The sequence below is a fragment of the Lycorma delicatula genome, chromosome 10 (assembly GCF_047948215.1).
Source record: "Lycorma delicatula isolate Av1 chromosome 10, ASM4794821v1, whole genome shotgun sequence".
In the NCBI taxonomy this organism is placed as follows: domain Eukaryota; kingdom Metazoa; phylum Arthropoda; class Insecta; order Hemiptera; family Fulgoridae; genus Lycorma; species Lycorma delicatula.
Genome location: NC_134464.1, coordinates 77,873,014 through 77,887,521, shown reverse-complemented (window position 1 = coordinate 77,887,521; position 14,508 = coordinate 77,873,014). Strand labels below are relative to the sequence as shown.

General features: G+C 29.5%; 1 protein-coding gene across 2 annotated transcripts in view; it reads right to left on the bottom strand.

The window, feature by feature from the left end:
* The window catches only part of vg (transcription factor vestigial), a 402,494-nt gene that overhangs the window by 28,472 nt on the left and 359,514 nt on the right, over positions 1 to 14,508 (bottom strand). The window contains exon 6 of one of the 2 annotated variants that reach the window (XM_075376853.1): positions 4,875 to 4,937. The exons of the other annotated variant lie outside the window; for it this stretch is intronic. Within the exon in view, the coding sequence (XP_075232968.1) occupies positions 4,882 to 4,937 (56 nt within the window). The 3' untranslated portion in view covers positions 4,875 to 4,881. The remainder of the gene's footprint in view (positions 1 to 4,874; positions 4,938 to 14,508) is intronic. 2 annotated transcript variants of the gene reach the window in all.

The following is a 14,508-nucleotide window of genomic DNA, read 5'->3' as shown; positions in this document are numbered from 1 at the left end:
GATAAAACTTTCGGGAATTATTGTGTGTATGCCCGTGAATGTTTCTGAATTAGTTTAGACCCGCTAGGTGGCGCGGGGATCGAGATATTTAAAAAAAAATTATGTTCCGATTTGGTTAATATTCTGAATATGTATTATTATTTACGTGAAAAGAAATATTTTTGCAAAATATAGACCCACTAGATGGTGCCAGGGTCGAGATTTTTCGAAAAATTGTATTTATGGTCAGATTTGTCTCATATTCTGAATATATGTTGGTTACGTGAAAAGAAATATTTTTGCGAAAAAGGGGAAAAGGGGAAAAGTTGAAGATTGGAAGAGGGGTAAAAGGAAAGATTAAATTTTGTGATGTTCAGTAATGTTCATTTTATTTGATCTATTATATATATATATATATATATATATACTCAAATCTACCAATAGCGAAGCATTGTAGATTCAGCTAGTAAATTATAGATAAAAATTATTTATCAAATGAGATTATATTGTAGAAACTTAATAAATTGTTAAAAGTTTAACTAAAATTATATGAGCCGTTTCCAATTTTAACTCTGGTCCAATGCATTATGAATTTCAGTCTTGAACAATTAGACTGCCATGTGATCCCATATCTCACATATTGTTATTAACAGGCTACATGAAAAAAAATTAATTGTTTCCACATAGCCACTATACGTTTTCAGCAAATACTAACTCCAGTATTTTTGTTAGTTGTTTTTACTGTCTTAAAAAATAACTAAATTAATTTTTAAGGCCTTAGAATGTTAGATTCCAAATGAGATCTCATCGTCTATCAATGGCGCATATTATTTCTTGTATTAATTTCATGCAGTAGAAATATAATATAACATTTAAAATAGCATAGAAGTTAATATCTTTTGATTAGTTAAATTTAATTACATGATTTTTTACTTAAAATTACAATTACCCGTTACAATTTACCCGTTTCTGGATACTTAATAGCGGATTGATTTTTATTTATGTTTTCTCCGATTTTTGATAGATGAAATATGTAAGTGTTCAATTTTTACAAATAAGTAAAGTTCTTGCATAAAAAAATCACAGTAAGCTTTATCGATTATTAATTATTTACAGAAAAAAGCTATCAAAATACAACTTTTATATAAAATAAAAAAAACTACTGGACATCAAAATTATAAAAGAAAATTAAAATATGTGAAAATATAAAACGTATTAAGATAGGCAATGCTCCAATTGGTACTTTAAACAGTTAAAAGAAAAATTTGCATATTATAATCCATATACTATGTTCCATAACGAATATCATTTAGTGTGCATTCTCGGAATGTCATTCTTCCAAACTTTATGAATCATTGTTTGTAACATGTAATACAACTCGTTTTAGCTTATTTTAGTTTTTTAAAACTAAATTAGTTAAATTTTAGTAACTAAATTAGGTAAAACTATTTTACTTTTTAGCCTATTTTTTTATTATTAAATTTAAAAAAATGTGTATACTTCGATGTGCTTTGATCCCGCAAACGGAGACTGTGCGGTATCTGGGACTTCACCTGGATCGGCGTTTGACCTGGAAGTGTCACGTGAGAATGAAGAGGAAACAGTTGAACGCAAGGTACAGGAAACTTCTTTGGCTGCTACGGAGGAACTCGGGCCTTAATTTATAAGGCTATCCTGCGCCCAATCTGGAAGTACGGTGTAGAATTGTGGAAAACGGCTAGTACTAGTAATGTGGAAATTATACAACGATTTCAGAACAAAGTAGCGAGGGTAATTGCCGAAGCGCCCTGGTTCACGCGGAATGATAAGATTCACAATTATCTGGAGCTCCCGTCGGTTCGTGAGATTGCACAACAGCAAAATGTCAAATACCTGCAGAGGCTTGAGAATCATGTAAATCACTTTTCAATTAACCTGCTCGATAACAGCAGAGACGTCTGACAGTGAGACGTGCCATGTACTCGACTTAGGGTCTGTGTAACAGTTTGGAATCTAACACCTTCAAGTTTAGTGGTGTCATATCTAATTTCTTGTTACTTCTCTTTGTGTTTCTTTTTTTTAAATTTGTTATTAATGTTTGTTTTTGGACTATATTGTACTGAAATTAATAGGTTGTGATTTATGACTAAGCTTGAAATTTCATATTGGATTTTAAGTTTAGTTGCAAATATTTATTGTGTATTAGTTATTTTGGGGGTTCCTAAAGGACTCCCTTATCACAGCTTTTGTCAGGAAACTTACTTGTGGCTCCGCTGGAAAGCAATTATAATTGTTATTAATAAAAAAATAAAAAATATGAACCAGTCGTTAGTTATAAGGGATCTTCTTTTTATAAGGTAAACTAAATTTAAAAAAGATTAATGATCTGATGGCCTCTGAACACACACACACACACACACACACATATATATATATATATATATATATATATATATAATAGTAAGCTTCAGAAATTGCGAAAATTTGTTGCAACTGGAAATTAAATTTACACTATATCAAAACTTTCTCTTTTTAAAATCATAGGTCTACCTGAGATAAGAAAATTTAGAATTTTCTTTTAATTGTTAAAAAGTTTTTTCTAATTCGTTATTTACAGAGTAGGTAATATAAATGTAGAATTTTTTTTTTAGAACTAAATTACATTTTAAATATATTATTTAAAAACTATTAAAGGGAATTTAGTAAAACTCTATCAATTAATTTATATATTTACTATAATTATATTTATAAATATATTATGCAAGTTAAAACCAACATATATATAAAGTTAAATATTCCCACGAGCTGTATTACACGCTACGCCGGGTTCTTTGTTTTTTTCTTAAATGATGTTGAACTATTAAAAAGCTTTTCGTGTTTAACGGAAATAATATATTTGATTACCTTTTTTTCATTAAATAAAAACTTGTTTTCAGGAAATTTAAACACTCTAGACAAATTTCAGACACAAGTTACATTTATGTAGTAATTATTACAAATAATCTATTTTACAATATTTTTTTAATTTATTTATAATTTTTTTAAGATAGGCTATTAAATTTAATAAAAATTATTTTACCTATATATACATATATAAAAACCTCATTTATTTCATCTTATTTTTTTGTTTGTTTACTTCTGTATGATCAATATGTAGATTTGTTGTGATAAGAAATTACATCTGTTAAAAAATATCGAACAATAGTTACTTTAAAATAGTAAAAATCTGAAAGTCGTAGGTTGCTTACACAGTTAATTCTAAGGATTTTTAATTAAAAAACAAAAATAATGTAGTTTTTTTACGAGATGACGAGCAACGATGCTTTGTTCATTTAGCTCAGTGGAATTTTGTAGTATGAAAATTGCTTGACTGACACGTTCTAGTCTCCAATTACTGTAGTTCATCTACTAGTAGAGCAAAAAACAAAAACAAATGTATGCATGTAAGTCTGTCTGTCTGTATTTCTCTTTATATCTCAGATCTGACAAAACCGATTTTCTTCAAATTTCACTGAAATATTTTTATACATCGGGCAACGACCTTATTAATTTTTTTTCCAAAATTCGTTAAGGGATGGGAGTATATTGCGGAAAAAAACGAATTCGATTTTTTCAGAGGGATTTTAGAGAAAAGTTTATTGAAGCGAATTTGTTACTGAATATACAAATAATCCAAAGACATCAACCCCCATATCTTAAAATTGAAATGTATATTTTTTGTTCTTTTCATCTATTTCCCTTTGATTTAACTATTTTTTTTATAATTTTTTGAAAGTTTCTACTTCATATAGCGTTATCAAAAAGTCTACAATTTTCAAAAATGATAAAACCTGGACATAATGTACAAAAAAGGTTTATTTAAAATCTTTTTTTCTTATTTTAACCTAAATTGAAGGGGGTGTTAGGTTTAAACAAAACTTTACTTAAGAAGATTTTTTAATCTTAACCTGCATATGAATAATTAAACAAAAAAAATATTCTTAAAGTTTATTCCCTTCATATAAAAAAAAATATATATTCATTTTTTTTTTCTTTTTTGTCATCTGTTAATTTTTATTATTAATAGCCGGGAAAGTCGTGTAAAACTTTGCTTGCTTTTTTTATGACAGTACCTATCCAGATTGTTAGTCTCTATTCTCTCTATTTCCAGATTAACGTTTTATTCCACATAGTAGCCATTTCCTTTTCCATGGTCCATAATTTTTAATCTTTTTATTTTGTAACTTCTACAGATTCTTCCAGCCCTTTTTTTTAAATCAATCTTTCTCTGCTGATTATATGTTACACTCGGGTTAGCTTTTTTGATTAAGTTTTGTCGTTATTCTTTAATCTTGTCATTTCACCTTTTTTTATCCATTTAATTTTTTCTAGAGTCTTCTAGTCTCACATTAAAATGGGTCTATCCTTCCTTTTTTCCTTTTTCTTAAGGTTCTTATTTCACTAGTTTTTACTAGTGCGAAAAAATTTTAATGTATTTATTATTGACTGGAATTTTAAATTTATTTATATATTTGCTATGAAAGATACTTCGCAGTTAAATAATTGAAAATAAAAAAAACAAACAATTATTTCAGTTTATAAATGATTGCTATTTATAAAGCTAATTTTATAAGTATTAGCTAAAGAGACTTCATATTGAAACCTCATTAAAATGGATTTTTCAAAATCATTGTTAAATGAGGAAATAAAATACCTTCCAAAAATTATTTTACACTTTTTTTTTTTAGATATATATCTATCTATAATTCAGACGTTAACCGTAGGTAACACCTCAAAGATACACCGACCTCTACCATACCTACCAAACTGGGCAAAAACGGTAGTTATCTATCTTTATGGAAACATTTTTTTTTTTTAAACTTGAAATTTTAAGCCGCAAAGGCTAATTATAGATAGACCCGTAACCAGATACACACCTGAAATTCATTGCCATAAGGCAGGAAGTACAGGAATGGATCCAGTAAGGGCGTCAACAGGACCTGCAACAGTAAAAAAAAATCCAGTACTTCCTGATAATTATAACTTTCCTTTTTAATTAAATACTCCGCCTAACCATAAACCTAAAAAATTTTGCAACAATAAAACTATATGCCCACCGATAATTTTCGTCAAAATTTTATTTCTAACTATAAAACCCGGAAATGTTTCGCTATTGCTAGATTTGAGTATATATATATATATATATATATATATATAGAGAGAGAGAGAGAGAGAGATTAAATGAATACAATTGAAAGTTTGATAAAACATTAAAAACTGAACATTACGAAACTTCACAAAATTTTACCTTTCATTTTATAAAAGTCAGAATGTAAATAAATCCAATTGTCAAAACAGCACTACCTATCGGATTTAAATCAAACTACTTTCTAAACACAGTAGTTCATTTAAAATACCCCTAACTTTCTTTCTACTGGTCAGATCGAGGATTTCAATAGCTTTAAACCTTCTCCGGACAACGCGGACCATTTTTCAAAAATCCGCGTGTAAATCGGTCCAGTAGTTTTTTCATCTATAGAAGATCACATACGAATATTGTATTTTATATATATAGAAGAAGAAAATCTGTTTGTTTATTTATTTGTTTCGTAAATATCTCAACACCGGCGCTATCTAGCGGGTGTAGTTTTTACAAAAATATTTCTTTTCACGTAACTAATATAAAATCTGAATATGAGCCAAATTAGACCATAAATGTAATTTTTCCGAATAATACCCAGCGTCATCTAGCGAGTTCATTTTTTGCAAAGGTATTTCTTTCCATGTAAATAACACGTATTCTGAATATGAGTCAATTCGGACCATAAATAAACATTTTCAAAATATCTCGACCCCAGCGCCACCTAGCGCGTTCAAAACTAATTCAGAAACCTTCGCGGGCGTGCGCACAACACACCAAAGTTTCATCGCAATCGGATGAGTAGTGTAGAAATGCATACGGAACAAACAAACATTCATTTTTACTTCCTTGTACAAAGTAAAGGAAGAATTGCGATCGCAAAAAATTTAAATTTCCAGATTTCAACGGAAATATCCATTTGATTATTTCGGCGTGACGTATGTACGTACTTATGTATATAACTCAAAAACGATTAGGCTTAGGATGTTGAAATTTTTGATTTAAGATTGTTGTACCATCTAGTTGTGCATCTCCCCTTTTAATTGGAATGTACTGAATCAAAAGTGACTAAAAAAGCTCAAAATCCAAATAAATTTGGATTTTGAACTTCTTCTTAATTGCAGTAATAAACCCTCATTGAAAGCTTTTCAAGAATATACGACAAGTGGTACTTATTTTCATTGGTTCCAGAGTTACAGCCAAATGAAATTTTAATTAATGGAAATTTGGATCTTACAAAGGGAAGGCACATCGGATGATGTGACAGACTTCATCTGATTTTTTAAACTTTTTTTTTCATTTAAATGTATTGTTTTATTAATAATTATTAATCTCTGACTAAAAAAAAATTACGATAAATAATAATTCAATAATAACAATAAAAAAAATATGAAAAAATATCAGAAGTTATTAATGAAATACATTCTTTCATGTACTTTACAAAACAAACAGTTTTGGTTAAAAGCAAAACTTATTAGCGTCTAAAAATTGTGGTGGCAACTCGGAAATACCAAACCAATTAAAATTGATTTTTGAATTTTTCTTTGAAACCTGACAATTTTTAAAATTTTTCGGTAACAATTGAAGATATCAACTTAATTTTTTATGTATTTGTACTCTTCATGTGAATATCTAAAACCCAATTTCTAGATTTTTCGAAATTCAACCTTAAAACGGGTGAAGAAAAGTAAAAAAAAATGTTAATAATGATCGCAAATTTTCCCCGTTTCCGACTACACTAAACGAGATATTAAATTCAAATAGATATCTAAGAATCATTTTCGGGTTTTTTGAATTTTGATTTTTTTTTTAGGGTTGCGACGGTACGGCGCGCGGACTCAACCTACACAGCTGCTGCTGTTGTTACTGTATATGCGTCGCTACTGAATCTTTCTTTTTCTGTTTAGCCTCCGGAACCACCGTAAGGTATTACATCACAGGATGATATGTATGAATGTAAATGAAGTGTAGTCTTGTACAGTCTCAAGCCTGTACATTACAGTCTTAAGCCTGTAATTAACCACACATCCCACTCCTGGGATGTGTGGTTAATTGAAATCTAACCACCAAACCACCGGAATCCACGTTCTAGTATTCAAATCTGTATAAAAGTAACCGTCTTTACTAGGATTTGAACCTTAGAACTTTCAACTTCAAAATCGATTGATTTGCGATGACGAGTTCACAATTAGAACAACCCGGTGGGTTGACGCGACTAGGTACTTCAGTTTCTTGGCTAAAACATAAAGAAAAGAAGAAAGATTTAAAAAAGTGAGAAACGAAGTTCGATCACCTCCTATTTTGAAAGCCGAGTATTTTGAAACTAGCATTCTTCAGATCACTCAAAGTTTCGGGTTCTGTACTGACCAAACTAATGCTCCGAAGACATTATAATATACTGATAGTCTTTACAAATTGAACAGGCTTTAATTTTTATTTATCATTATTATTCAGGGAATGGAACCTCTTACCCCTTTGATACTCGTATCTGACTGGCAATATTTTATATAAAAAGTGGCCAACAGGAAGAAAACTTCATTCTCACTGCTTACAGAATACGAACATGCAAGATTTAACCGTCCAAACTGAACGAAGAGATTTTCCATTCATTTTATCTTTTTATCGTACCTTAAATTTTCATGGAATTTCCTGCAGATGTCAGAAAACGTAAAATAATTACAAAATTATTTAGAACGGCATTAAAAAAAATGCCTTCTTCAATAATTAGTAATTTTATCGAAGAATTAAATGTGTTACAACTACAAATAAAATATGTTTTGAATGTAAATAATGAATTAAGTATGAGTAATTCAAGTTTAAATAAGATAATTACTCGAATAATAAAGTAGATACATTAAAATGAATAACGTAACTGAATACATATTCGGAAGGTCAGATCAGATCGTTATACTCCATATCATAAATCATTTTACACCACGGTTATTTCTACTTTTTTTATCTCTTTCGATAAGTTGCGTATTAATGTAATAGCACCCAGTGTAAACGATTCAATTATATAAAATAATTCAAAATTTCACATCTGTAAGGTTATAAAGATGGTAACTCCCACATAGGATTACCTCGGGGATACCTAGTTTTCATTCTTTTATGTAACTAAATTTTACGTTCTCATTATAAAAATCGTAAAATATTAAAAATGTATTATGTAATATTCTTTTACTTTTATTATTACAGTACTATATATACATATATATTCATATAGCTGCATACATTCTATATGTGATTATATAAGTGAGCAAGAATTGTTATTAAGTTACAACGTAATTTTGTAAGAATCTGTAAAACATAAGAATAAACCTATTATTATTCTCAAAAGCATGAGTTTAATGAACACAGGGGTGTACCAGGAGGCAGAGCTCTGTGGCTAGACGGGAAGGGCGAGTGAAGCGAGCTCTGAACTGCAAGTTACTTAATATTTCAGATTTAGATAGTAGGTTTGATATCGATTATTTTATAATTTAAATTGTGATATTCCTCTGCATTTGAAGAATGGAGCCAAGGACGTAACAAATCTTTATTTCTTTTTCCTAACGGTTCGGTCAAATATTTTCTAATTTTAGTTTAAAATGATAGATAGATGATAAATGATAGATTATTATATCTTCGTGGTTAATTTTTTTTTTAATATAATTGATTTACTTTAAGTATATAGTGATATTAATTAGTAAAGAAATAAGTTTTAAAATAAAATAAAAATACCATATCAAGAAATTAAAAGATTATATCAAGTTGAAGACCTGAAGAAAAGGTGTCAGATGAATCGGTGGAATTTAGAGAAGCTTGAGGAAGAGGAGGTAAAGAAGATTTTTTAGGAGGACATCGCAAGAGGTCTGAGTAAAAAAGATAAGATAGAAAATGTAGAAGAAGAATGGGAGAATGTTAAAAAGGAAATTCTTAAATCAGCAGAAGCAAACTTAGGCGGAATAAAGAGAACTGGTAGAAAACCTTGGGTTTCAGACGATATATTGCAGCTGATGGATGAACGTAGAAAATATAAGAATGCTAATGATGAAGAAAGTAAAAGGAACTATCGGCAATTAAGAAATGCTATAAACAGGAAGTGCAAACTGGCGAAAGAAGAGTGGATTAAAGAAAAGTGTTCAGAAGTGGAAAGAGAAATGAATATTGGTAAAATAGACGGAGCATACAGGAAAGTTAAGGAAAATTTTGGGGTACATAAATTAAAATCTAATAATGTGTTAAACAAAGATGGTACACCAATATATAATACGAAAGGTAAAGTCGATAGATGGGTGGAATATATTGAAGAGTTATACGGAGGAAATGAATTAGAAAATGGTGTTATAGAGGAAGTTGAGGAGGATGAAATGGGAGAAACAATACTGAGATCTGAATTTAAGAGAGCATTAAAAGATTTAAATGGCAGAAAGGCTCCTGGAATAGACGGAATACCTGTAGAATTACTGCGCAGTGCAGGGGAGGAGGCGATTGATAGATTATACAAACTGGTGTGTAATATTTATGAAAAAGGAGAATTTCCGTCAGACTTCAAAAAAAGTGTTATAGTAATGATACCAAAGAAATCAGGGACAGATAAATGTGAAGAATACAGAACAATTAGTTTAACTAGTCATGCATCAAAAATCTTAACTAGAATTCTATACAGAAGAATTGAGAGGAGAGTGGAGGAAGTGTTAGGAGAAGACCAATTTGGTTTCAGGAAAAGTATAGGGACAAGGGAAGCAATTTTAGGCCTCAGATTAATAGTAGAAGGAAGATTAAAGAAAAACAAACCAACATACTTGGCGTTTATAGACCTAGAAAAGGCATTCGATAACGTAGACTGGAATAAAATGTTCAGCATTTAAAAAAAAAATTAGGGTTCAAATACAGAGATAGAAGAACAATTGCTAACATGTACAGGAACCAAACAGCAACAGTAGCAATTGAAGAACATAAGAAAGAAGCCGTAATAAGAAAGGGAGTCCGACAAGGATGTTCTCTATCTCCGTTACTTTTTAATCTTTACATGGAACTAGCAGTTAATGATGTTAAAGAACAATTTAGATTCGGAGTAACAGTACAAGGTGAAAAGATAAAGATGCTACGATTTGCTGATGATATAGTAATTCTAGCCGAGAATAAAAAGGATTTAGAAGAAACAATGAACGGCATAGATGAAGTCCTACGCAAGAACTATCGCATGAAAATAAACAAGAACAAAATAAAAGTAATGAAATGTAGTAGAAATAACAAAGATGGACCGCTGAATGTGAAAATAGGAGGAGAAAAGATTATGGAGGTAGAAGAATTTTGTTATTTGGGAAGTAGAATTACTAAAGATGGACGAAGCAGGAGCGATATAAAATGCCGAATAGCACAAGCTAAACGAGCCTTCAGTAAGAAATATAAGTTGTTTACATCAAAAATTAATTTAAATGTCAGGAAAAGATTTTTGAAAGTGTATGTTTGGAGTGTCGCTTTATATGGAAGTGAAACTTGGACAATCAGAGTATCTGAGAAGAAAAGGTTAGATGCTTTTGAAATGTGGTGCTATAGGAGAATGTTAAAAATCAGATGGGTGGATAAAGTGACAAATGAGGAGGTATTGCGTCAAATAGATGAAGAAAGAAGCATTTGGAAAAATATAGTTAAAAGAAGAGACAGACTTATAGGCCACATACTAAGGCATCCTGGAATAGTCGCTTTAATTTTGGAAGGACAGGTAGAAGGGAAAAATTGTGTAGGCACGCCACGTTTGGAATATGTAAAACAAATTGTTAGGGATGTAGGATGTAGAGGGTATACTGAAATGAAATGACTAGCACTAGATAGGGAATCTTGGAGAGTTGCATCAAACCAGTCAAATGACTGAAGACAAAAAAAAAAAAAAATATCAAGTTGGATTAATAATTGAATTCAAAAATCTGTAATTTTAATGAATTTTGAAATAGTTAGATTGTTAATATTAAGATTATTAATATGGCCCTTCTAAAAGAAAATACGAAGCAATGCCATTTATACATTAAAAAATATTAATCCACGTTTTTTTTTTAAAAATAATGTAAAATGAGACATCTATAAATTGAAAAAATTACTTTCGGTACGCCGGAAGGTGGAGATAGATTTCACCGGTGCTAAGTAGGAGATAAAAAAGATTTCCATCTTAAAGTTAAGAAAAACTTCAAATTTACTCAATACGACAATGGTTGCCTATGAAAAAAGTTTCATATGTTTAGCATACGACAAGCCCCATCTTCTTACAATTCCAGCAATATTTTGGTCATCCCTTGCCGTAAGGGTTGGTCGTATCAAAAATTATTTCATATAAAAGTTTTAAGTAATGTTTAGAGGAGTAACGACCACTTTAAATCGATTCGATACTGTGTCTATTAAGGGAAGTATGATTTTTTTTGTCACAAAACCCCATTTTTTCCACCTTCTGGGCCAAAGGTCGGTGATACCAAAAAACTTTACTTATATAAGTTTTAGGCTCTTATTCAAAAAATAGTAGGAACTTTAAATTAATTCGTTATTTTAATTAATAAGAAAATTATAGCGATATTTTGTTTTTTTCGAAAAAGCCCCCCTCCCATTTCCTACCCCATGGTTCGATTTTTTCCATTAACTAACTCAACTGAGATTTTGGGTCGTTATATTCTATATATCAATTTGGAAGTGATTGACGCAAAATTACAGCAGTTATCATGTTCACAAGAAAGTGAAATATTTGTATATAAATGTATATATGATCTTTTGAACTGACGGTAGTTTTGAGGTCTGGGGGATGGGGTATGTGAAACGCAAAGATATGTCGAAATTTTCTAGAAGTCGAATTATGGTATCCATTACAATAGGTTACTTTATTATGAAATCTATCTAAAATTAAATTATAAATATTTATCCGTTGAATGTAATTAGATATATATTTAAAGAGTTAAATAGATAAGAGATAGAACAACTTTTCAAAATTAAAAAAAAAGATTTTTATTTGAACAAAATTTGTGCAAAAATACGTAACTAGTGTACAATCATAATTGAAAAAAAACCAAAAAAAAAAAACAGATTGTTAATAAACCTAATTCAATTAATATGAATAGACAAATAGAAAAATAGATAAGAAATGTGAAAGATTAACAAGAATAGAAATTTAATTTGAATAATTCGGAATAAAAAACATGAATGTATCTTGGGAAGAGAAGGATTTGCTTAAACAGTGATTGTAGAACTTTCAAAAAAGTAAGGCTAGAAAAACGTAAAAATCATAGACCGCCTAAAAGGATATGGAAACTATAAAGATCTTAAAAGTTTAGATGTGAATAGTACAGAATGGAGATAGTCAAAGTCCACAGGACCTGCCTAAGGGTAGATCTTCATACTGCGGTTGATTATGATGATGGTCCAGTTTATTAATTTAAAATTATATTACTATACGTTTGGTGGCACTTTTAAGTTTCAGGGGAATTTTTTTTTTTTACTTTTTAGATTATTTTTCCTTATTATTTCCTAGATAACAAGCAATTGGAAATTATATGTAGTTTACGTTGTTCTATTTCCTATATATGACAGCAATAGTAATTAGTGATGTACACCTTCTGCATGAAATATATATGTCATTATAATTTCTTTGTTTTTATGATACTTTTTTATATTAAAGAGATTATCGTACGTTTCCATAATTATTTTGTAAATTATTGTTTATCAATTGATTTTTTGTAATTACCTTCTTGTTTAACAGCATACATTATCAATATCGTTGGCCTTAAGTTAATTAAAAAATTATTTCCTTAAAATGTTAATTTAAAGTGGAAGGTGAATTACCAATTAATAAGTAATAAAGTAATATTATTTTTGGGTAACGTTGAGCGATTAGTTTTAAAAACAATTGGGGATTAGAAGTAAACGTACGTTTGTAATTTTCCATGACTTCGTTGGTTAGAAAGGAATAATTAAGAAAACATAATTTTTAATATAGATCTATAAACTTAATAATAAAAATTAATTTTTATGAACATACGTAACGTTTTTAATTTGGTTTCATATCCAGATAATTTTGAAGGTAAAGCGTACAACAATCAGACGTTATAGAAATTATTATGTTGCTTAAAGATAATTATTGTTGTAATGAACAAGGCGTAAGCCCGCCGCGCCACCCTGCCGCCAACCCGACAACCGCGCCACCGCTATGTAATGCTGGGGTCTGCAACTCACAGACAGTCGCTATGACAACAAAATAGAAGAGGGAGAATATGGAGGGGGTGTGGTCATTTTGAACCAATCACCGACCGCCACGTCACGCACCCGTATTGATGCCCACAACACCTCTCGTTGTTCAAACGAGTACCGATTATTTACTTCATTGTACTAGTATATATATATATATATACTTATGTAGTTGTATATATACTTTATACTTTAAATATATATATTAAAAATCGATATATATACTCCTTTTAATCTGTTTCATCAATTGAATTTCAATTCATTTTCTTTTTGTTTCCTAATTAAGTCTCAAACGTCAAACTAACATCAAGTACGAAACGAAGGATTTTAATGGTTTCTTTTGTGATCAATTAATTGAGAAAAAAACGCCACTTACCATCAAGTTTTGGAAAGTAAACTGAATAAAGGGAATAAGTAGGTCTATATAATAATTTATTGTTTTCACAAATAGATTACGTTTACGAATTTGTGGTTGTATGTAGAATATAAGCGAAATAAAATTTATTGTTTTCTTTCACATTTTTTATCATAAAATGAATTAATATACTTTAATAATATTACATAGTAATCGTTTAAATGGATTCCTCTTGTTCATTTTTTCTTTACGAGAACATATGTTTCACCCTCCTACTAATATAAATGCACCTGCGGGCTAGCGCACGCGCGCACACATACACACTCATTTATATTTATAGTTGTTTCCCTGAACACTTAATTATTCTGCAGTTTACATCTATAGTCCCAAAAGCTTTTTACAACCAATTAGTTTATTATTATTTTCCCCTTTTTATATAACATTCGTGTTATTTTTAGCATTTATACGAAAATGCAATTTAATCGGAAAATACAATTTATAAAAAGGGACGCCGACGTTAGACTATCTTTAAATATTTACAGTTCATTTAATGACAAGTGATATTAATTATTATATTAAAGATTAGAATATGGTGCGCTGTCAAGGTCAGTTTTTTGAGAGAAATTTCTGCCTGTTACGTTTGCGAAAATTACTTCAAAATTCAAGCGGTAACATGTTATATATATATTTTTATATAAAAAATGTATTATAGTATTATAATAGTAGTGTAAAATTTATTATTATTATTATTATTATTATTATTATTATTATAACAAGTAAATTAAAGAAATATTAATTATATTAGAAAATATTAGTTATGAATAGTAGAAGTTTGTTTTATTATTATTTAATTTTTAATAGTTTGAAATTT